The sequence below is a fragment of the Esox lucius genome, chromosome 5 (assembly GCF_011004845.1).
Source record: "Esox lucius isolate fEsoLuc1 chromosome 5, fEsoLuc1.pri, whole genome shotgun sequence".
Lineage (NCBI taxonomy): Eukaryota > Metazoa > Chordata > Actinopteri > Esociformes > Esocidae > Esox > Esox lucius.
Window position 1 is genome coordinate 16,601,113 of NC_047573.1, and position 25,921 is coordinate 16,627,033.

The 25,921-nt window shown below is 42.7% G+C and overlaps 1 protein-coding gene across 1 annotated transcript; it reads right to left on the bottom strand.

Moving 5' to 3' along the window:
- Positions 1-1,995: 1,995 nt before the first annotated feature.
- Positions 1,996-24,614, bottom strand: si:ch211-176g6.2 (ras-associating and dilute domain-containing protein). Its single transcript, XM_020046719.3, has 18 exons — positions 23,972-24,614; positions 22,805-22,977; positions 20,831-21,005; positions 19,990-20,222; positions 18,961-19,499; positions 16,987-17,304; positions 16,738-16,883; positions 16,375-16,621; positions 15,869-15,906; positions 15,527-15,747; positions 15,290-15,402; positions 10,480-10,717; positions 10,192-10,370; positions 9,934-10,078; positions 8,907-9,094; positions 5,256-5,594; positions 3,259-3,398; positions 1,996-3,134 (listed from the first exon to the last, which is right to left on the bottom strand). Exons 1-18 carry the CDS (start codon positions 24,109-24,111, stop codon positions 3,044-3,046), a joined length of 3,663 nt encoding a protein of 1,220 aa, XP_019902278.2. The 5' UTR covers positions 24,112-24,614; the 3' UTR covers positions 1,996-3,043.
- Between the last annotated feature and the right edge of the window lie 1,307 nt (positions 24,615-25,921).

The window sequence follows — 25,921 nt, forward strand, 5'->3', positions numbered from 1 at the left end:
ACTCATGACACAATAGGCTTACTATTAAAATTAACATGAGAGGGTACTTCAGGGGTTCTCCGAGCTGAGCAAAATTCTGTTGGTGGTACAGTAACGTAATAAGGTTGGGAACCACTCTTAGTCTGAGAGGACTGCTGACCATAAAAAAGCGAACTAAAATGTCAGCTATCTGATGGATGCAACAAAACAGGCCACAGAACCAGCAGGTCCATAGAGGAATGCCTGCCGATCCGTGACATATCCCTACTGAAAAGTCAGATAATTGACGCTGGCATCCAAAAAGCAAAAATGGTGTAATATCCTGAGGTGCCCTTTGACACATCAACGACAGTTGCTACGACAGGTTACCTCATAATCACATAAATGAATAGTTAACAGCACATTTATTTATATGTCTGTCTATATTACCTACTGAAGAACTGGAAAAGAACACTACACTCAATGATTACTTGATCTTCCCTAACATTTTCATGAACTTGCCAGTACCATGTTGAAGCCTTTAAGTAATTACAAACCAAATAGCTTTCAGATTTCATTATGGTTTATCCACCCTAAAAATGGTGCGTTATTTAGGTGTGTTTCTAATAAGTTCCAACTCTACAAAGTTTTGCCTAGCCACTAAGTTTTGCCTAGCCATCAGGTTTTGCCTAGCCATTGTGAATCAATATCTTGTTGTGGCTTGCTGTTTAGGCTGGGGATAAGCACATTCTGACAACTGCTGATTTAAAAAAGACTTTATGAATACATTTGATTGATTCATTATCATGGGATTTTTTATTGAGTCACATAATTGTTTCCAAAAGAACCCTAACCTAAAACAGAAAATTATATTGCTTGATTGATCATGTTAAAACTATGTTAAAACATTACACTGTGTTAGGGTAGCAGATACAATACAGACATTTTAAAAATGGTAAAAAAAAAATAAAAAAAATATATACATATATACACTCACCTAAAGGTTTATTAGGAACACCATACTAATACTGTGTTTGACCCCCTTTCGCCTTCAGAACTGCCTTAATTCTACGTGGCATTGATTCAACAAGGTGCTGAAAGCATTCTTTAGAAATGTTGGCCCATATTGATTGGATAGCATCTTGCAGTTGATGGAGATTTGTGGGATGCACATCCAGGGCACGAAGCTCCCGTTCCACCACATCCCAAAGATGCTCTATTGGATTGAGACCTGGTGACTGTGGGGGCCATTTCAGTACAGTGAACTCATTGTCATGTTCAAGAAACCAATTTGAAATGATTCGAGCTTTGTGACATGGTGCATTATCCTGCTGGAAGTAGCCATCAGAGGATGGGTACATGGTGGTCATAAAGGGATGGACATGGTCAGAAACAATGCTCAGGTAGGCCGTGGCATTTAAACGATGCCCAATTAGCACTAAGGGGCCTAAAGTGTGCCAATGTCTCAACAGAAATTGAGACTCATCAGACCAGGCAACATTCTTCCAGTCTTCAACTGTCCAATTTTGGTGAGCTCATGCAAATTGGAGCCTCTTTTTCCTATTTGTAGTGGAGATGAGTGGTACCCGGTGGGGTCTTCTGCTGTTGTAGCCCATGCGCCTCAAGGTTGTGCGTGTTGTGGCTTCACAAATGCTTTGCTGCATACCTTGGTTGTAACGAGTGGTTATTTCAGGCAAAGTTGCTCTTCTATCAGCTTGAATCAGTCGGCTCATTCTCCTCTGACCTCTAGCATCAACAAAGCATTTTCGCCCACAGGACTGCCGCATACTGGATGTTTTTCCCTTTTCACACCATTCTTTGTAAACCCTAGAAATGTTTGTGCGTGAAAATCCCAGTAACTGAGCAGATGGTGAAATACTCAGACCGGCCCGTCTGGCACCAACAACCATGCCACGCTCAAAATGGCTTAAATCACCTTTCTTTCCCATTCTGACATTCAGTTTGGAGTTCAGGAGATTGTCTTGACCAGGACCACACCCCTGAATGCATTGAAGCAACTGCCATGTGATTGTTTGATCAGATAATTGCATTAATTAGAAATGTAATAGGTGTTCCTAATAATCCTTTAGGTGAGTGTATATTGCCAACATTTATCTTATGCAAGAAGTCCACAGAGGATTAAGGCCATGTTTTTTTCTGTCCCTGGCACAAAAATGTTTGAGAAATTAGGCTTTAGCTCATTATCTGTTCAGCTGGGACAGTTAACAGTTGGGACAGCTAACTTTCTTACTAGAACAAGCAAAAAAGGTCACATGAAGCAAAAACATTGCTAAAATCTTCTGAAATGGACTCCAGTTGCTGGTTTATTGTTTTTAGTTCTACAATCTGTTTCTCATTTGACACGTCAAATTGTGTTATTTTAACATGTTAAATTGAGTCAAATACCATCACTGGTCAAGTTTGATGATAGGACCACTGCTGGAATTCAACAAGTTGAATTGACAACCTTAGCAACACAGTGGATTAGAATAAAGTGTCCATCTCTGGGTGAATACAGTGTCAGATCTTGTTATATATCTGAAAACTGTGAGAAAGAAGATGGAAATCCTGGACCCTGTGAGAAAACCGGTAAACAAACGTCGCAGTGCAAAAACCTCAACCCTGAAGTTTGTGAGGAAGACACTTAGAAGCAGAATGTCCCAAGACCACTTGAAGTGGCTCATGTGGATGGCTACATACTGTAGAAAGACATCCTAATGGCCATTGGTTGCAGAAAGCCATGCACAGATGTGCAACCTGCTGCTGATCATGTAAGGTAGGAAAGTCTATGACTTCTTGGATTTCTATAGAAATCTGCACTGAGTAAATAGTTTCTGAAATTGTGTTGCATTTATTTGTGAATCTACACAACCCCAACCCCAGTATACACGTGTGATTGTGACATCTGCAGACCTTATGAGCACATAAATAAAAAATTAACAACAAGGCCATTAGTTTGTTGCTTCATAGGCTGTCCTGAACTGTCAGTGTCTAAAGTGCACTTCTCCTTATTGCTTTTCCTGTAGAGCTCTTGTTGGTCCACTGTATAGTTTGTGTTGAAGCCCTTTCAGCAGTGGTAAGTCCACTAAATGCTGACTTTAGTGCTCGTTGTCCACACTGACCGGGCCACCAGCAGCCTAAGCCTCTCCCCCGAAGACTGGATCAGATCCTTACCACTGTAACCGAGAAAAGAGACAAACATACACACACACACACACAGACATGCACCCACGCATACTCAGTTCAATATTAAGAATGGAATTAAATCCAAATCAATCAACCAACTAATTCCTGACTGACCTGGTGTAGTCAAGTCCCAACAGACTGACTCCGTTGACTGCTAGAATCCTGTCTCCTGGACGCAACCTCTCACAGCGTGCCGCAGCAGAGTCCGGTACCACGGCGCGGATCAGGACACCTCTCCGCCTCAGCAGCGGGTCCTGACAAACAACATTTCACAATCCATGCTGACATATTTCTTCTAAAGAATGTGAATTTTAATTCAATAATGTGTATTTTAATGTGTGTTACACTATTCAGAGGTGTAAAAAGTACAAAGTAAAAGTACTCAGCTATGTTCACCAGCTTTGGGAAGTTTCTAAGGAAGAGCTAAATGACCAAGTAAACAGAGTTCATAACTAACCAGTGACCTTACTTGATATTTTATATCAATTGATCACTTGTTAGTTTTGGACACCCTTTACCTGGTTTACTTAGATCCCCAAAAGTAGTGAACACAACCAAACCCAGCTGAGTGCTTTTACTTTATACTTTTTACACCTCTGGCTATAGAAAGTACAAAGATTGCAAGCTTTAGACAGATGTTTATTTTAATCAGACTGGCTGTGAAAAAGACTGCCTGTGTAAAATCAGCGTATGAGCTTCTTAACCTTTAGAATTGCACTTGGTATTCTGACCACTAGTTGTCACTATCTCACGCACAATATACCACCAAACCAGAGACCGAGAAAAACTATAGTTGCAACCTGTATGCATCTTCTAATGCATCCTCTATTACTTTACTACTTTACTTCACAATCTTAAACCCAACATGTAATTCAAACTCCCAACAAACTGTCACATATCCAATTGTCTGCTATGTTTAACAAACCCCAGGTGTGGAGGAGACAGTGAAGACTTCAAACATTGAAAAATAAAGAGAACTTGCTCTTAGATTAGATAAAATGGTTACTCCTTTCATCAGAGTTTCATGGATTTGATGGATCCACCTTGTTGGTTCTCCACATGGATGCTGAGTGATGCCAGACAGCTATCATGGCAGCCAGGAGGTCTAAAGTGGGTTTTCTCAGAGTGATTATCTACCAGGTTACCCAAGGTAAAAGCCACTCTACTAGTCCTGGAGAATCACAGCATATCTGAGATCTGAATGTGGTTAAGGCTGAAACCGACCTTGGTTGTACGGTGTAATGAACCATTTCTCATGCGCATGTGAACGGCTTGAGCGTGTACACTCTTAATCTCTTGTGGAAAACATGGGAGGAAAAAGGGGAGAGAGTGGTGACACTACCCCTAGACATCAGGGGGGTAAGTGGAACGGGCGTACATTTACTGGGGCAGACTTGCCACCAGGATATCAACTACGTCCCTCGGGCCTTCTAGAAAATGGGTCCCTCGTTTTCATCCTACACGACTGCAGAGATTTCATCCCATGAATTCACTGCCATGTGTTGGTCTTTATAAAGACAACTACCAGCATCGCATAGAGCGGGTATGTGTAAAAGCACTTTGTGACAACCTCTAAACTGGGTTTTATAAAATCAATTTGATCGGTTGACTCATCGTATGGCTGCGCTGGACTTCCTGGACATCCAATATGCTTTCTCTGTTCTGCTTTTACAAAAACGCTGAGTTCCTGGGAAAAATACAAACTGAGGAAGATTTTGTAACCAAAATAACAGAACAATCACACACAAGGGGAGGTCTGGGGACTTATGACCAATAACATGTGTAAACCTCTATCCGACATGAAAGAAAGCACGAAAGAAAAAGATGTGCACGACCTGCCGAAAACCCCCCAAATCGATGCACAGCCCCCCCCGGAAACCCCCCCCGGTGGCGTGATCAGGGCACACATCGTCAACATTCCAACTGACGTATACACACATCGTCAACATTCCAACTGACGTATACACACATCGTCAACATTCCAACTGACGTATACACACATCGTCAACATTCCAACTGACGTATACACACATCGTCAACATTCCAACTGACGTATACACACATCGTCAACATTCCAACTGACGTATACACACATCATGTCAATCACTCACCCTTGCATCCACCAGGGCCAATCCCAACCCTCGAGCTCCTCTCTGTAGTTCCAAAGTAAACACCTCTTCATCATTTCCCATCTCTTCTTCCTCTTTCTCATCTTCTTCTCCCAGGCTCATGTCTCCACCACCACCCCCCTCCCGATGCTCAGTCTCTGGGTCAAACAGCTCCAGGCAGTGGGGGGTGTTAGGAGGCGTAAGGAGACAAGACGGGTCCAGGGCTGACCTCTTGGTGAGGGGGCTTAGGTCTGTCTTTCTGGACTGGAGCTCCAGACTCTTCAACTTCTGGGTCAACAAGGCTCCACAGGAGCCCAGATCACTGTGGATGGAGGGGCTTGGCTGGGGGTGAGAGGGAGGACGGTGAAGGGGAGAGGGCGGAGATACATGAGAGGGCCGTGATGGACTAGAAATGGGGGCAAAAGCCAATGGTTGGACATTCTCTGCAGAGGGGGATTCAAAAGACTCCAGAGAGGCCTTTGGTAAAAACACCATATTTGGCAGCTTGGCTTCCGTAGGAAGAGCAGAATCCTGTAAGAGTTCCAGAACAAATCCTAAGAGGTCTAGAAAAAAATACATCTAGAACCACCACAAAAAAAGTAAATGTTTCATATAAAACAATGCAACAAATTGACCTGCAAAGAACTTGTATCTCACAAAGAGCAATTGGATGACTAAAAATTTGTCAAGCCATAAACTGTCTGGCAACCCCACATCCTTAAAACAATCAGAATTCATCTAAGCTTAAAACAATAATTAAAGGCTTTCTTACCAGGAAGTCTTAGTCAGCATTTTACATTTTGTAACAAGGGGTTTTGTGCTTCAACAAGCATTTTCTTCTAATGATTGAGATTGATTGTGCACCACAACTCGCTTACATTTGTCCAACACATTCATTAGCTTGCTAGCTTAGCTTGTAAATCTTCATATAAAACGGGATGCTGACAACTGACCTGCACTATGGAATTGTCAGGGCTATCAAGCCATAAAGATTTATACGAATATATATTTACTGTATACCAGGTGCTGGTCATATAATTAGAATATAATCAAAAAGTTGATTTATATCAGTAATTCCATTCAAAAAGTGAAACTTGTATAATGTATACATTCATTCCACACAGACTGATATATTTCAATATATTTGATGATTATAACTGATAACTAATGAAAACCCCAAATTCAGTATCTCAGAAAATTTGAATATTACTTAAGACCAATAGAAGAGTTTTAGAAATGTTGGCCAACTGAAAAGTATGAACATGAAAAGTATGAGCATGTACAGCACTCGATACTTAGTTGGGGCTCCTTTTGCCTGAATTACTGCAGCAATGCGGCATGGCATGGAGTCGATCAGTCTGTGGCACTGCTCAGGTGTTATGAGAGCCCAGGTTGCTCTGATAGTGGCCTTCAGCTCTTCTGCATTGTTGGGTCTGGCATATCGCATCTTCCTCTTCACAATACCCCATAGATTTTCTATAGGGTTAAGGTCAGGCGAGTTTGTTGGACAATTAAGAACAGGGATACCATGGTCCTTAAACCAGGTTCTGGTAGCTTTGGCACTGTGTGCAGGTGCCAAGTCCTGTTGGAAAATGAAATCTCCTGATTTCCAAAGGAAATGCTAAATTTACTTTCATCAGAGAACATAACTTTGGACCACTCAGTCCAGTCCTTTTTGTCTTTAGCCCAGGCGAGACGCTTCTGATGCTGTGTCTTGTTCAAGAGTGGCTTGACACAATGAATGCGACAGCTGAAACCCATGTCTTGCATACGTCTGTGCGTGGTGGTTCTTGAAGCACTGACTCCAGCAGCAGTCCACTCTTTGTGAATCTCCCCCACATTTTTGAATGGGTTTTGTTTCACAATCATCTACAGGTGCGGTTATCCCTATTGCTTGTACACTTTTTTCTACCACATCTTTTCCTTCCCTTCGCCTCTCTTAATGTGCTTGGACACAGAGTTCTGTGAACAGCCAGCCTCTTTAGCAATGACCTTTTGTGTCTTGCCCTCCTTGTGCAAGGTGTCAATGGTCGTCTTTTGGACAGCTGTCAAGTCAGCAGTCTTCCCCATGATTGTGTAGCCTACAGAACTAGACTGAGAGACCATTTAAAGGCCTTTGCAGGTGTTTTGGGTTAATTAGCTGATTAGAGTGTGGCACCAGGTGTCTTCAATATTGAACCTTTTCACAATATTCAAATTTTCTGGGATACTGAATTTGGGGTTTTCATTAGTTGTCAGTTATAATCATCAAAATTAAAAGAAATAAACACTTGAAATATATCAGTCTGTGTGGAATGAATGTATACATTATACAAGTTTCACTTTTTGAATGGAATTACTGATATAAATCAACTTTTTGATGATATTCTAATTATATGACCAGCACCTGTATCTATATCTATATAAGTTGCATGCAAAAGTTTGAGCACCCCTGGGCAAATTACAAGTTGTGTTTCCTAGTAAAAATAAGTTAACACAACCTCTGCATCAAACAAACTTAAACTTGACATATTTCTGCAAATGTTTATGCCAAGTAAAAATTCTTGGGGGAGAATTGAAAAAAAATAAACAGTTTATTTGGCATGGTCAATACTTAACATCCTATTATGCAGAAATCACAGCTTCAAAATGTTTCTTTTAGCCAGCTGACAGTCTTTCAAGTTTTAGGATTTCTTCCTTGCAGAACACTTCTAGTTCAGGAATATTCCTAGGTCTTCTAGTTTAGAAATATTCCTAACATTCGGGTCTGGGGACTGTGAGGTCCAAGACCTTAATCTTTAGTTTCTTGAAGTAGTTAACTGTAGATTTTGAGGTATGTTTTGGATCATTGTCTTACTGTAATATCCAACATCATTTTATGTATTTATATCAAACCTCTTTCAACTTCATTTTTTTAATTGACTGTGCGACTTAAGCTTCCAAGATTGGTTTGTACGCAGTAGAATCCATTCTTCCCTCTACCCACATGCAGATCATGTTTGTACAAGAAACTGTGCATCACTTCTCCTTTACCAGCTAATCCTTTCTGGAGGTAATTCACAGTGATATGGGGGGTTTGCATTGCATTCCTGACTAATCTACAAGCAGTTCTATCAGACATTTTCTTGGTAATCCATATCATATCTTGACTTGAAAAGTTCCCCTTAACTTATAAAGTTTCAGACCAAGGAACCTGCACGCAGGAAGCATTTAGACATCTTTGTATAGCTTTGTAGGACTAAAGAACTGCTTTGTAAGAGTCAGTTATCTTTACTTTCTGAGCCTCAGTCAGCTGCTTAGAAAGCAACATTCCTTGAGAGGTTTGAAGAGTCAGAGAATGTATTCAGCTCTGAAAATGTCATCACCTGGTTTGGATTCAGGCCTGGTGAGTAATTTAACTTCTGAGGCCTCAGAAAAAATCAAATTAGCTGATCAACTGGAAGGATTCCCAAAGTTCTGCATATACCAAATGTACCGTTTCATTTCTTTCAGTCTGTTAAATTCAGCAATTAAATAGTACCTGTGTATTACAATTTTCTGAAATATGTCAAGTTTAAGTTAGTTTACTGCAGAGGGTGTGTGAATAAAAGCAACAAAACATGTAATTTGAACATGGGCGCCCAAACCTTTGCATACACCTGTAGTAGATGTTGAGATGATTCAAGCACGTGTTACCTGTTCTGTGTGGGTAGGAGTGGCCTTTTTCCGGGTCTCTTTAAGAGACAGGCTGTGGATAAAGTCCTGTAGCCTCTTGAGCTGTCCAGCCAGGCCTGAGTCTGTCACCTCTTTCCTCAGCTCTAGACTGAAACCAGAGCTGGGTAACACCAGGGGAGGGTGGCTGTCAAATCTTTCCAGAATATCAGCTAGTGAAGAGGGCAAGACGGATACAAAACCAGGTTAAGAGAAAGTCAGTGAAAGGAATATGTAGTACAGACACTGTCAAACATTTTGTGCCAGAGACCAGCCAAGTGTGTTCCCTTTCCCGGGAATTGCTTGTATAGAAAAAAGGTCCAAGATATCGAACATCGCTATTTTATTATCCAACCCATTTAATTGTTTTTTGCGTAGTCATCACATGATCCATCAACAAATGTAATTCTCAATTTTAGAACATTACGGGGCTACTGGATTCAACTATGTAATAAAAACATGTATTTAGCCTTTTAGCTACTAGCATAATGTTAAAAGAATGCAGAATTCAAGTCCATGGTTTGTAGAGACTAGAATTAATCAGAGAGGTATTGGGAAGTTAATTCAAATGTGATGAAGACCATAAAGTAATTACTGAGTTGCTTTAAATTGCAATGTTACCACTGTCCTTTTAACGTTTCCTACACGGCTTGTGAGCATCATAGGGGAAGCATACATTTTCATGAGAGTCTTACTTAATAGGTCAAACCATTTGAAATTCAAAAGTGCCAACCTCTAAACATCGGATTTCAGTTACTTGCGTAACTACGGATCCAAAAGGAAGCGTCAGTGCAATCAGTGGGACATTGTTTATGAGGGATATGCCACGAACTGGCAGACCATTTTTTAAGAACAGGCACCAGTGTGTGGCCGTGGGTTTGAGAAAGTCTGATGTAGCACAAATATAAATGTACAGTATACAGTGTAGTATGTAGTGATCGTACGCAGAATTCGGTCTGTGTTTCTGGCTCTAAAAACAAAACGTCAGAAAACTGACAGTTAACCAACTGACCAGTGTTGTGTGCAGCAAGTTGGTCGTCATCAGAAGGGGCCCAGTGTGGGGGCCAGGGGGTTGCTGGGCTATAGCCTGTCAGCAGGTGGTGGAGCTGGGCTGGACTCAGGCTGGGGAACCCACATCGCAGAGACACCCAGGAGGACTTAAGGCAGAGGGGAGATTGCATTAGTGTGTTTGTGTGTGTGAGTGAGAGAGAGGATTGTGTATGTAGGGATTAGCGTGTGTGTGTGTGTGTGTGAGAGAGAAAACACACACCTGCAGTAGTTTTTCCTTGGGTGTTGCCAGTAGGTTCACTGCGGAGGAGAGTGTGTGTAGATACTCCACAACCAAATCCCCCAGACCGTACCCAGACATTTGGGCCCAGTTCTGAAGTAGGTCTAGGTTAGCTCTGATACCAATCCCTCTGGACCACTGGTAGAAGTCAAGCTCTGAACCTTCACTTACAAAAAGATCAGCACGATGAAGGTGGGAAACGTGTTTGTGGAGATGAGGCACATTCGACTTGTGAGCTCAAATACACCATTTTCAAATGCTCATCCTCACCTCTCTCCATGAGTGTGTTGAACAGCGAGGCATTGATGAAGTAGAAAAGATAGGCCAGGAGCTGGGAGGACATCTCACGGTGCAACTGGCAGTCCTGTAGCAGTCTGCTGGTCTCTGTCAGGACCTCCAAGACCTGCTGTGTCTCCCCAGAAACCTGCACACCACTGCTACCCAGGAACCCACTTCTCTCACAGAATGAGTCACAGTCCAGCAGCCTAGGCAGGGTTGGGTACAGAGCCTGGAGGGGATACACATCTTGTACACTATATCAAGTGAAACTGCTCCCCCTGCAGCAGAGCAGTTGTCCTGAAGCTGTGGGCTGTTTGACCACAGATGAGGTCTGAGACAGAAAAAGTGGTTGGAAACTAGACTACAGTTCATGTGTGCAGCCACAAATTCTCCCTCTTCCCCTCTCCCTCCCCCAACTCTCTCCTCAGCCAAAAGCCCCCTTCATCTCTTTGGGGCAAGCTAGCTATGACAACGATAGCTTTGTTCTGCCTAATTGTAGTCAGACAGCAAAAGCCCCCTCCCATCCCTGTCCTTCGGCACTCTCTTCTACCCCACCCTCAGCCCTCCTCCCAACCCCACTTGGCACTGGAGACCCTGGCCACCGAGTTCCATAGATTCACATTCCTACAGGGCTGAATCTGACTTGTTAAGAAGGCCTTTGAATCTGGCTTGTGTGGGCTTGGCATGACAAACTGCTGAGTGGCACAGAAACTCTGACTTCCTTTCTTTGGCATCCACTTACAGTACAACACCACACTGCTGTAGTAATGTACATATACTCAGGAAAGCCCTAGGCCAGTGTAAATATTCCAGTTACATTTCCCATGACTAGGTTAACCATGTTTAGGTTAACTATGTTTTGATTAGTAATTTCACATGACCAGCAATTTGACTTCCCTTTAAAACTTTTGAAACTGTCATAATTTTCTTATTATGTCATTCTGAGACGATTGCTTAGGTTTCTGGTCTAATTTACATATGTGCTGTATGTGTTAAAATCCAGGTCATGTGACCTCGTTGATCCTAGCCAAGAAATCCAAACTGGAGAACGTAGAAATTAGGAATGGATCCAAACGTTTTTTGTTTTTTTTTTAAAACAATGTTTTCGGTTGGAAAATGTAACTCATCATGATCCCATTGTGCCCAAACCAAACAATGACCCACCCTCCAATACAGTATGTTCCACTTAGATGCCACATGTAGCCATGGCCCTGCAGGCGGAAAGTGTCCATTCATGCCAGGTCCTCTGGCACCAGCCAATCACCAGAACAGTCTTTTGTTTTCAGCCCACACCAGCATCTGTTTCCCCTACACCAGATGGAATGGCATGACATGATCCAAATGTAAGCACACTACTATTTCTGTTATTATAGCTTTAGACGGGCTATTCAGCTCTATTTGAGGGGGAAAAAAACGCGAACACACACACACACACACCTACAGACGGGTGTTCTCCGATTTTGAGAATTGAGAGGGAGAATAAACTGCAAAATGTGTTCTGTCTCAGGACCATAAGCTTTCCTCTATCACCAGCACACCTCCGCAGACCCATAGAGGGAGCCCTCAACAAACACCTTTAAAAAAAGAAAAAGTGCCCTAGTGCCGTACAAAGATGAATGGAGATCTGTGAAGAAGTGAGCTTTGAGAAACTCCACATGCAGAGGGGCGTTGCTTTTCCCGTGAATGCCAGGCTAGCTGGAGTTGATTCCAAGGTCCTACACACAAACGTGTGTGTAGACAAACACACACTCGCCACCCCTTCTGCTAACACATTCCTAGCATTGTCTGGTCCAGTCTAGCTGTCAGGCCTGGAGTTCCAGCCGCAGAGTTCTGACAGATATGATCGATGAGGAGATCTACTTCCAAAGAATCCCACCAATCACGCAATCATCACCAGAACAAAGCAGAACTACACAATCTAAACAGCTCAGGGAGCAAGACAAGCGCAGAACCACACAATCACAATTACACGGCCTGACTGGGACGATGAGCTCCTAGTGGATTTAGGAAAATAAATAATCTACATTTACAGGAAGGACATACATTGCAGTACATTGTCATCCATGAATGAACAGACATGACCTAAACATCTGGAAACCCTCAGGATCGTATGACTCAAATATCTCCCAGCAGAGTAGAGAAGGAAACTGGCAGTGGAGCCAGGTAGTTCACAATGAGCAGACAAACAGCTTGTGAAATGTGTTGTAAGATATTGTGACATTTCTGAAAACGTATCTAAACACAGCTTGGTTTGCTGGCTGATTCGCTTGTCATGATACAAATATTTAGACTCAGTTGAAGCGCCGATGCATGAATGCTGTCGTAAGCTTCAGTTGAAGATCTGTACAGCCCCATAGATATCTGTGCTGTTCCGTTGCTCATCACCACTAATCTGCCAGAACAGAACGGAGACTACCAACCACGAGACCTGGTAAGTGACAGTGCAGAAAGGAGATATGGTCTGCATTCTTTTAACATTATACGGTTTGCTTTGGCAACAGTGGCAACCATCCATTAATGCCAATAAAGCACCTATTGAATATTGAATTGATACAGTATAGAAAGGAGACATGGATACATATGGGAAGGCGTCTACCAACACAGAGACATGTAACAAGGGAAATAAGCAGACCAGAAGTGCCCCGCCCAGATTGAAAAAGCATGGACGTGTCTGTATATTGGTTGTCTCGTATAGCAGGCATGGCTTGCTGTACCAGTCCCCTGGTATGTAACCATCAGAGCTTTGCATTATTTCTCTCTTGAGGACATAAGCCTGTGAATCAAGACTGCCAAATGAAACATTATCAAATGTCCATGATTATCGAATGTCTCTTTTTTTGTATTGTCCCTCCCGTATTGCATATCATCATCATCAGATGACCTGGCCTCCACAACCCTCTACCTCAGCTGAGTTGGTTTGGGACGTGTTGGACTGCAGAGTGAAGGAAAAGCAGCCATCAAGTGCTCAGCTTGGGTGTACAGCAAATATAGCCATTTTAACTTTACTGTCCCACTGCATGGCTAAAGCCCAGCGAGCCCAACAACGGTCATACAACAGGTCTGCGGCGGTCCACGCGTTCAACATTGTAGACAAGGTACTCATATGCTCACGCCCTCTATGGAACATGAACCAATAGAAGGGGCCGACATCTTGGTGGAGAGGGCCTCGCCTGTCAACAGTAATAAGAATGAGATGCGGCCGCCTGCTAATTACACACGGGCAGTCACTAACGTGATACCTCGGTTCCAACGCATCTTCTACCCGAACGCCTGGGGATACTGAGCTAATAAACCACCACGTCCACACCGATCCCGGGAAGAAGATTCACATAAGGCTGTGCCGAATCGCTGAGGCTTCTCTGTGAGCTGGCTAGGCAGGGGGGGAAGGATGTGCTTTGTCGGTGGGTCGTCAAACAGCCCCAATCGTTGTGGTTCCAAAGCCAGAAGGGCCTCAGCACCCCCCCCCCCTCCTGCCGCACCAGATCTATGCAGCAGCCGGGAAAGACGACCTGGTCATACATAGCGAGGATTTGGAGCAGTGGCTGCGTGCAGTGCTGTCCAGTCTGGAGGCAGCAGGTCTTAGAGCGACCCTAAGAAGCGCCATCTGGGGTTGAGCGAGGCGAAATACTAAGGCTACACGGTGGGGAGTGTCAAGATCCGGCCCCAAAACGAGAACACGAAGGCTATTAGAGGCTGGCCATGCCCCCAGACGAAGAAGGAAGTCAGGTTGTGTTTGGGCATAACGGGATTATTCCTAGGTATGCCTCCATCGCAACCCTCCTAAACTGACAAAGAAACACCTGCCAAAAAAGGTTTCCTGGTCAGCCACAGCAGGGAGTACTGTATACCAGCAGGAAGCTTAGCGACCGGTAGCGCCACTATGTCACTGTGGAGAAAGAGACCATCACTAACAAATGGGTCAGAGGTAATGCCTGGTCATCGACCACACCCCCCTCAAATGGTTGGCCGGTAAGCAGGATAACAATCGTCGAGTGGCTAGATTTGCAAACGTTTTGTCACCGTGTCTCCTCAGAGCCGAATCAAAAAAGTATTAAACTTCTAAATTATATTGCCAGCTAACCACAACAGTGAACACCTAAACTTAACTCTAATCACATCTAACCTCACCACTAATTCTAACCCCAATTGAAGCTTTTACCCTAAATCTAACCCATAGCCAACAATAAGCTTTTTCATCACAGGGGCTGGAAAAATTTACCCACATGGTTGAATGTTTTACTATCGTCGTGGAGATCTTTGGACCTCACAAGTGTAGTTAACCTAGATGACACACACACACACAAATACACACACACACAAAGCCCTACAATGCCCCTCCTGTCTGTTTGTGGTCAGTTTATAAAGCCTCAATTTTAGCAGCCCAATATGGCTGCTCTATCAGAAAGCCACTCTCAGGACTCCACTCAAGAGAGGAATAACTGACTGGACTCCTCCATCTCCAATCTGTTTTTGATTGTTTTTCTTTCTCAGATTACGAGACAAAACAAAACCATCAGCCCTAAAGGGAAGAGCTAATCAAGTTGAGCTAACCTCTACATCAGGGGGTCTGTTAAGGGCTGCCTCAGATGAAGGCCAGAGTTGTGTATCCCAGTTGTGTAATATTTTCACCTAACAACATTTCAATTTTCAAAATGTTTCATCCGAAAGAGTTTCTATTGGCTTGTTCATTTTGACAATACGTTTTGCAAATAAATTTTTTTTTTAAATGTAATCCTTATACCCTGGTCTACTCTCATGCTGAATGAGGACTGATGGAGTTTACAGTTCAGGGGGTACTGACCTTGGTGAGGTAGTAGACACACTGTTGAAAGGTCAACATGATCACTTCCTCCAGAACTGTCATGGCTTCTTCACTGGCTGACCTCACACACGACAGTCTCATCTCTAACAAGGCTGACAACACAAAACAAAATATTGGTTTTATGGATCCAACCTAAGGTTCTGTCTTTTAGCTTTCAATCCCTTGGCTATTAGGGGAGGCTAGACTGAGGTTAGAAAAAGCAAACCTAAAACAAACCTAAACTCTCCTCCTCCCTCTCTTCATCCTCTTCATCTTCATCTTCCACACCCTCCAGCCCATGTTCTCTGTGTGTTCTCCAGAGCAGTGTTTGCGGTAGCTGGTGTTGGATGTAATACAAAAGCTCCAGGACATTGGACATCCACACCACCATGGGGCGCAAGCCTGCAATCACTTTCCTCAGGCTGAGAGACGGTTGCTTCTCTTGGACACTACAGAGACTAGGAAAACATTGGGAATTGGATCTTCAGCTCATCATTACACAATGGAAAGTATTATACTGGCATGTAGTACTTGGTGTCATACAGTGACAGACATTGTTTGGTTTGGATCAGTACTCACACTTCAGGTTGACCAGCAGCAAGGTCTTTTGTGTGTTCCTGTAACAAAGCATGAGGGCAATATCAGATACTAGGCCTGAAAACATCTGACTCAAATCTAGGTATAGCACTGAATACACATTTAAACAGAATATGCAAGATTATCATAAAGCATTATAATCATGAATTGAATATCATGTAACAGCAATTGGCAACAGACCAAGTGCTGTCAGCGATTTTGTTCTGACCCCAAAAAGATGTCGATAAAAAACAAAAAAGAAATACATTTTCCTTTTTTGGGCTCCGAACAAACGAAATCCTCAGGAATTCATACAATGCCTGCATAGTGTATGAAAGATGCTACCAAGTATTCCCATGAATAAAATGAGACATTATGTTATTGTTTCTCAATAAAATCAAGGTATGGAATTATAGTTATATTCCAGCCCCACTGACAATCTGCTCTGAAATAAATCATCTGCGGGTGAATCTGGTTGCCTAGCCCTGACATACAGTGAACTCACTGACCCACATGTCGTTCTGGACCTCGCTGGCAATGAGCAGCAGTAGTCTGCGGAGGTCTGAAGTTTGGAGGTGGGTGGCATAATGCTCGAGACAGACGCACAGCAGGAAAGCTATGGTCAACACCGGGCCACGTCCACGGACACTACCAATGGCAATGATTTCCTTCACGACAGCATCCTCGTGCACCAACTCGTAGAATTGGGTCAGGTCTCGACCCTCTGGGTCTATCAGGCAAGGTGCCCTTGTAGACCTGATAAAGTAGATTTTGGTGAAAAGTATCTATTTAGTGGTAACATCTTTACAATTTACCAACCTGTATAACTAAAAGCTTGAAGAATCAGCAACTAGTAAGAAAAAAAACATTACCCTATTTCTTTGGTCTCCTCAGATTCCCCTCTAGCTGAGATGCATGTGTTACAGAGCGCAGGTTCACCGGTAGGTGTTGTTGTGACTCGGGGCAGGACACCAGGGGTAACTGTGAGCTTGGGATCATGAGGAGTGCGGTCTGCTACCTAACAACAAAACGTTTACATTAACTATATCATTAACACAATAAAAGATTAGTTATACATGTTACATTTATGTTATGTTTATGTTTACAGTGACATAACTCACTTTCTTCATAACAAACCAGGCAGTGGGGTCCTTAAACAAGAACAGGTAGTGACGTCCCATTCCGATGACATCTCCAGGACTAAGCTCCGCCTCTTTAGACAGTGTCTCTCCATTCCGTGTTACCAGGGCGCTTTGGAGAGGGTGGAGCCAGACACTGGAACCCCCTTTATCATTGTTGTCATAATGATGGAAACGGCAGTGACGAGGTAGGATGTCTGGGGCGGGGAGCAAGACGTCAGCCTTTGACCTCTCCTCCTCCTCGCCATTGCATCGACCTATAACAGTGTCTGAACCGTTTAACAGGTAGATGATGAAATCCTGAGGAAAAAAAAGGCCGGCACTTTGAAATTTAGTCCTCTTCATTTCAAACAAGAATCATCAACATTCAACCAACGGACATCATGAACCAGCCTGAACCAGCCTTTCAGAAAAACGGAAGTTTGAAGAGATAAAAAGGACAACTAAAATTTCCCTTCATATCATTAACAGAGCACAACGCCCCTCAAGACCCCATGCACGTATATCCAGAGGTTCCCCACCAATCTGTTCCAAGAGAGACGGAGAGACCAAGAGAGTTAGTAAGAAAGTGACAGAGACAGAGGGACAGAGAGGAACACAGAGAGGGAGTAGTGTGGCAGGGACAGAGAGAAAAAGAGAGGGAAAAGAGAGAAGATGACTTGTGTTGAAATGATGCATGTGTATAAGTGTATTTGTGTAAGTATACCACCCTAAACAACCCAGGAAGTCAGGAAGTACTGCACAGTCACACCTCTTTATGTTTCCTGATCTGTGTTTTTACACATGTTTCTATTTCCAAACAGGATTCTCTCTAATGTTTGTCCCTAACTGTCTATGATTTTTTTCCAGTGGGAAAGTTGGATTGCTTCTCCATCGGGGAATCTTATATGTTCCAACGGTAGTGTTTTCTGTGAGACAGAGATAGAATGATGGAACATCCTCCAACCCACTGTCCCTGTTTGGGCTGGGGTCTGTGTGTACTTGTGAGGATCAGAAATCAATGATTATTGAAAACGATGAACATTTGACCTTGATGCAAAACTACATTTTTATCTTAATTTTGGGTTTGATTTATGGTAAAAGTTACACTTTATGTTAGGGTTAGAATGAACGTTAGGGGTTGGGGTCAGGACTAGGTTTGGGGGTAAGTTAAGGTTTTGCGATTAAGGTTAAGGTAAGGGGTTAGGGAAAGTAGGATTGTGAGTGGGAATAATGATTGGTGTCTCCTAACAGACAGTCAAAACATAACATGTGTGTAAGAGCAGGCAGTGTCAGAATAATATAGCCAGGAGGTAGAGGACACTGTAATAGATTTTTCCACAGACACACTCACAGAATAAAAACACCCCCCACTCCATGAATATAGAACAGACTGTGTGTCCGTCTTTTGCACAAGGAACACATTTTCCTCTACTGCTTTCCAGCATTTTTTGTAACTAAAACACACCAAACCACTACTGTGATTGAATGACAGATCTGCACAAACCTTTGGGTGGGGGGGCTGCACTAATGAATTCACAGGATTTCATCACATACATTTTACAGCACAATGTTATGGATAACTCCGGGGTGTTGAAAATAATGCTCTGGATCCCTACATCATGTACTCAATATATGGCGAAATAGAGCAAGTTATAATTGACTTCTAATAAAATAATCAGATATACGGAAAGCAGATGGGAGCTAATAAACAGGACATCTGAATCAAACAAGCAATCAAAGGACAGAGGGAAACAATACACTGTACTTAGACCTGGTATGAAACAACAGCAGGTTTGTGTGGCTTCTATTCCTTTCATCAGACAGACAGGGAGTATGTGTGTGTGTGTGTGGGAGGTGAGAGGGTTAGAGAAGTAGGGGGCATAAGAGAAGGGGAGTGAGGAAATTCAATGTGTGTGGGCGGGGTAGCTCTGAGTTGAGTGAATGAAGTACTATGTTAATGTGGGTGTGTCCTACCTGTCTGGGGCTGTAGCCCTGTAGCAGTAGTAGATAGGGGCAGTCACTGGGGGGGTGAATGGAGTACAGTGTCACTTGATCACCGCTGCTCTCCGTCTCTTCCCTCTCCATATCAGGGGACAGACAGAGGGGCTCTATGCCGGTCTCTGATCCAGGTTCCTCCAGAAGGACAAGCTCGGCATCAACGTCGCTCTCTTGGACCCTAGGTTTGAGATTCTGACTGGGGTTCCACTTGTGCTTACGTTCCACTTTCTGGTCATAGTTCTTACTGTGATTTGGGTTTTCACCTTGACTAAAGTCAAGATTCGGACTGTGGTGCCCTGTGGCGCTTTGTTGATGGTTCTGCTGTGTCTCTGTGGGCTGGCATGAGAGGTCTGCTTCACTCTGGCTCCTCCACAGACCGGGACCCCATTCAGATTGATTCTGCCCTCCACACACACCCCGTTCCAACACAGAGGTCATGTACACACCCCTCTCAACCAGGGAAGAGTTGACTCGCGAGCGGCTTTTCTGGAGTTTACGAGCCTGGGCATTGATGCCTGAGAAACATGAGAAAGTTTTTGGGGGTGAAGAGAAAGGCGAGTGTATGTATACATACGTGTGGCTGCCAAAATAAACACGGGTAGCCAACGTGCCAAAATAAACATGGGTAGCCAACGTGCAGGAAACAGATTGCAGTGGTAGATGAGGGTTAGGCAAGAAAAATGGTTGAACGTGCACAGGCAGGGGGCTATGATGAGAGCCAGTTGAACCATTTAAAAGACAAACACATAACAGGATGGACTACTACATCTGCTGTCCCATAGTCCCATCCCCACTTTCGACATGAATCAATTAACTACCAGGGAACAAACAAAACCACCAGTTTGGGCTGAACAATTACAGTCCCTTTCCCAACATTCTCAGGTTTTACAGAATTCCTGGATGGTGGAATCTGGACATTATGTCTTCTTAATTCCGAAATTATTCCAGCCGGGATTTCTAATTGTTTGACATAAACCACACTTTCGGTCTCCTCATCTGCCCTACCAGCAGTGACAGTGTCCTTGTCCTGGGATCTCTTTTCCTCCACAGTGGCTCTCCTCTGGATCTCAAATCGCCTCGCCAACCCCTCCTTGGGTTTCCATAGCGACTGCAGGAGGAGGGGCTTCTCATTATCACCGACAACCCGGAAGCATTCCGTCCTCCATTGGTGATCACCCAAGTAGCCAATGGCATCGCAGAGCACATATGACTCTGCCTCTTCCTTGTTCAGACCGTACCTGGGCAATAAAGCAATTTTTTGTTGTTTCCAATAAAAATTATTACAAATACCTGGAGGATAATGTAGAATCTCTATTGAAGAGTACCTCACACTTTACAGATCATAATACAATGTATTAAGTACGGTTTAAGAGAAATCTTGTTCTGCAATGTTCCATAACTCATGTAAATACTAGATTGGGCACAAGTAGACTCAATGTATTATAATACAGACAGGGAGACGTGTTCACACAAACACACACACTGGACACTCACTCAATGGACTATACCACAGAAATAATAAACAAGCTATCCTTGACCACAACATACACTGTCCATGGGTCTACATGAATTACTTGAATAGAATAAGCTCAACTTCAGCATCATTTACAATGGGCACACTGATATAGCATTTTTAGCTTACAGACAAACCTCCGACGTTGGATAACAAAAAGACTATATAAAGTTATTAAAGTGTGTGATTCTCTATGGATTTATTCAACACAATACCAGAACAGACAGTTGAAGGCCATAGGTAATAGAATACTAAATCAAACAATGATCTAAGAAATGTATGCATACACACACACATAAACACAAACACACACACACACACACATTTCTGTACCTCTGAAGGGCTTCTTTGACCAGTTCCTTAGCACTTGAGTGTGTTGTTGCCAGAACACTCTTGTAGTTGGCACCCTGGCAAATCTCACTGCCAAATATCTTCAGAATGCCTGGTGCTGTAATCTGATTGGACAGCTCAGCAGGATCGTCCGTCATTAGTGCATCACTGAGAGACCCTACAGTAGATGGACAAGTGAGGAATGACATTAATTGTTCTATCGTCACCATTGGTAATCATATGCACATCATTTAGTTATTTTGGCATTAGGCTTAAAGTGGATTTTGCATAATTTCCTACTTAACTAGAGGCAGGCAAACTAATGGATACAATTTGCATGTCTATGCATACAGTTTAAAGGAATTTGCAGGTAGGGTCAATTTAGTTGGATTGCAGGAAGTATATGATGGGTAATAGCCACCTTTTCTCAAAGGCATGGAAATAGAGCTTCTAACTACTCCAAATTGGCATGGTTATATTCATACAAATCTATACTTTACACATTATGTAGACATTTTAACATTACTGAAAATAGTGACATTTTTTCTGATAATATTTATTACTATGTGAAGCTTTGAAAAACTGCCACTGACCTTCGAGCTTTGGACAAGCTCTACTTCCCTTATTATAAGAGAAGCTGGCTGAGAACATCAAAAGGCAAAAAGCTGGCTACACTGCGATAACCCAGAGACTTATTATACAAACATACTTGTGGGCTCTGCATTCATCACCATCACCCCAGAACAATTACAAAACAGACTCTCCCAGCTGAAGTCCAGCTCTGTGTGTCATTGGATCACTGATCTCCTGACCAACAAGACAAAATGTAAAGATAGTTATGCACATTTTGGACTCCTTATCTCTCAACACTGGGGTGCTGGAAGGACACATGCTCTCACCCATCTTCTTCTCACTCTACACCAACAATCCTACCTTAAGGATTTTGTCAAGCTACTCAACTTTTAAAAACAACACTTTGGTCCATCACATCACTGCCAGTAAGGAGTCCATGTACCATGGAGGGGTGAACCAGCTGGTGGTCTGGTACAGTCAGACTAAATGGAAACTTTCCACAGACAAAACTGTGGAAGTGGTGGTTGATTCCAGGAAACACCCTTTTCCTTTCTACCCTGAGTGATATTTAGCTGTTAGCTTGATGGAATCATTTTAGGGGAACATCACCTCCCACAATTTCAGGCGTAAGGACAACACAACAGCGATCACCAAGAAGGCAGACTAGCAGATTACCACTTGTGGCAGGTGAACAAAAATCTCCCAGCCTGTCCTGACCTGGTTCTACACAGCATTATCACAAAGTCCCTCCTCAACTCCACCATCATCACTGTCTGGTTTGGGTCTGCCTGCTGCAATGCATTTTATGTTCCACAGAATGTAATCAGCTGCCAACTGCCCATCCATCAAGATCCTACATCACTTCAGGGCAATGAGTCCATACTGGTTGCCCACTGTTGGAGAGATTCTCCTCCAGCAGCCTACAACAGGCTTTGGTCTTCATCAAATAGCCCAGAGAGACTACCAAGACTATCCTCACCCCATCAAGCCCCCTCCAAACTATTACCTGATAACTGAACAGCTTCACTACCCTGCACCCACAACTCTGCTCACCTCCCTGCATGAAGAAGCATACTGGAACTGTACATGTGTACTTTTACTGTAAATGAGTATATCCTACTCATTCATTTACAGCTTCACTACACTGGAACTGTACATGTGTACTTTTACTGTAAATGAGTATATCCTACACATTCATTTACAGCTTCACTACACTGGAACTGTACATGTATACTTCAACTGTGAAAGAATGTGTCAGATATACTTACCACTAATATCCCATTATGTCATATGCTCAATCCCTCTTGCTAAGGCAATAAAAAGTATACCTTAAGCCAACCTGTTTTTATTTGTCATTAGTTAATGGTTATAATGCTAATGCCATACTTCCATCCTTGGACTGACCAGATACGCCACGTAACCCGGGTAAAATCATGGAAGCGTTATGGACGGAGCCTCGCTGGAACACGGCAGACAGACGGTTGGTATGGCGACGGATGCGACTTCTGGATGGCTGTCTAACGACAGAGGCGCTCCCACTGTCAGCCGACCTAATACTGGAACCAGAGGAGCCGGACCTGTTGAGAATGTGAGATAACAAAAAGAGAAATGTAGATCAAAATATTTCTTGAACAGTAAATAATGTCGTCCGAGCAACAGGTCAAGAAATGCCAGAACGCCTTGATCTTAATAATGTACTCACAAACAGGTAAGTGTTGTTTTTGAAAATCCTATAGAAAGTATAAATAATTTAAATCCCTTTGACAAATGTATTTTCCTTTGTAAGATGTCTGCACCCCCTTTGAGAAAGGTATCAACACTGGGTCACAACCAGAGATGACCATCTCTCTGTTAATGAGAGAAAATGCTTTTGTTTAATAGTTGAGAGACTTATTTTGGCCACAACTCTTTTAACAAGCTTATTTCAATTGCTTCGTAAGGGAAATTGGAGTTGTTCCTTTATATTGGAAACTTTTCTAGAAAATGTATAGAAAGGCAAAGTTCATCCATTTTCATGTTCTATTTATTTTCACTCTCTTAGATGATCCCCTAATATTTGTGTTTATTTACTTTTTGTCCTGTTACAGAGAAACTTAATTATCACATTAGGATTGTCCCAGGGATAAATGAATACAGTACCTTACAAAACCAGTATACTTTAAAACACTCCAACATTCTCAAAACGTATTCATTTTACAACAAAATATGCACAATTCAAGATAATCTTTTTTTTAAATAAAATTCGGTGTAGAAAAATAAGAGATTTTTATGTTTTGCACATTTAAGTCATTCATTAGTCTTATCCAGAGTAGTGAGTGCATAGATTTTCATAAAGATCACTAGTGAGAGTTAAACCCACTACGATAGCATTGCAAATGCCACGCTCTACCACCTGAGCTACAAGACACCATGTATTATACCAGTGTGCCAAGTGTGTTATGAAGCATTTCATAAAATATTAAGACCCATTTTACATGTCCCATTGTCAAGGGAGTACATCAAACTCAAGAGTAGCATGCGCAGAACGCGACCCTACAACCCATCATCAGTACTTGCCAGTACATTACTTACTGTGAAGAGCCATCACTTGGTTTCCTCCCAACCTTCACGAAGCGCCGTTTAGGAGAGCTGAAAGGTAAACCCTCTGGAAGGTCAGCCGTTGGTTTGGGAAGCACAGGGCTCCGGTCCAAATTGAACTTTGTCGCGTCCATTGCAAAATTCTTATGAATTCTATCGCTGTGTTCAAGCTTTGATCAACAAAGTATCCGATTCTTATTAATAAAAAAAGAGAATGCATTAGAAATGTTGCCTTTTTATTTATCTTTCATTCAGCAACCTGCGGACGCGAACTAGTTCCACATGCAATACAGACGTTGCGATACATTCCTAGCCGTGACATGACATGACCGATAAGTTTTCAAGGAATTGCTAACAACGATTCAGGGGTACACTGGATAACTTGTCAGACCTATCGCTAATCAGAAAGTGGAAAATCTGCAGTCCCAAAATTGTCAGATAATTTCTGCGCACGCATGTTACTGCGAACCGCATGAGCATCCGCAAGTACAATATCGAATTTCTGTAGACATCCTTACTTAGTCTGGTGCCAAGCAATGGACAGGCGGTAAAGCGAATTGGCTATTGCGCGCTGAAAATTTACTGTGCAACTGGATGGGAGCACATTTGCCAATGTATGTTAGCCCACCACTGACAACTAAAGTTGAGTATAGCAGCATTTCTGCTCTTACGCTCTTTTAAAACTCGTCCCATGGGTACTATAGAGGTTATCCATCATCAGAAAATGGGCTGACGGTGAAATTGGATAGGTCTACTTTGGGTACAGAGGAATGTATCTTTCTAGTCCCATTCGGGTTTTTTTTGCACTAAGAACTCCACCTAGTGGTCAACACGGTTCACCACATGTAAATAAAATACCCCCTTTACCAGTGTAGGCACATTATAAGGTCAAAGTTGCAATCCAAAAAGGCTACGAGGGTCCAACGCTAATCACACTGGTTATAGGGGTTGCACCAACCCAGCACCTCATGAGTAAATACAGCCGTGAAAAAGTACAACCTTGTTTCTTAAAAAGTTGGGACGTTGTGTAAAATGTACATGAAAACAGAATGCAATGAAGTGCAAATCATTTAAACCCAATATTCAACAGAAAATAGTTCAAAGACAACACATCAAATGTTGAAACTGAGACATTTTATTGCTTCTTGAAAAATATCACCCACTTTGAATTCGATGCCAACGACGATTAGGGGGTGTAAGCCTACATGAAACACAGACCTTATTTAAAGCGGATCTCAAAATTGGAGATGGAATAAAGGAATGGTGTAAGAAGCGTAAAACTGGATTTCAGCCGATGAATGGGTTATGTAAAGCCTTAACTACAGTGTGTGCCCATTTAATGGGGTTTCAACCTACTCAGTGACAAGATGGTACAACAAGATAGTATTAACAGGAATGAATAAGACCTGTTGGCCATCACCTCAAATCTAAGATAGGGAGCGAGGGAAGGGAGTGTAATGTTGATCATAGATGCTCCTTCTTAACTGAGCTCTACCTCTCTCCTGGAGGACCTGAGCCCTAGGGCCATGCCTCAGAGCACGTCCGGGCTGTCCGGTCCCCACTCTACCTGGTAATGTTGCCGTTCCAGTTTGTTTTTCTTTTGTTCTGAGATGAGCTGAGCCAGAGGACTATGCCTCAGGACTGACAACCCCTGGGTTGCACAAAGTCATTTCCAAGCAATATAATTTGATATCATTACACTGTCCCACGGAATATCTACAAATGGAGAATATTCCAGACAACTAGCAATTTACATAGGACACGTTGTCTCACCAAATCCAGCCTGATGGAAAGATGCTCATGGTAACATCAGGGGATCTACAGGCCTCTCTGTATCTATAGGACAAGTTGACTTTTAGCAATATTGGCTAAATATATGCAACTTTTGTGCTAATTGAAGCAAATATGTTGACAAACATTACCTTGTCCTGATGATATATTCAC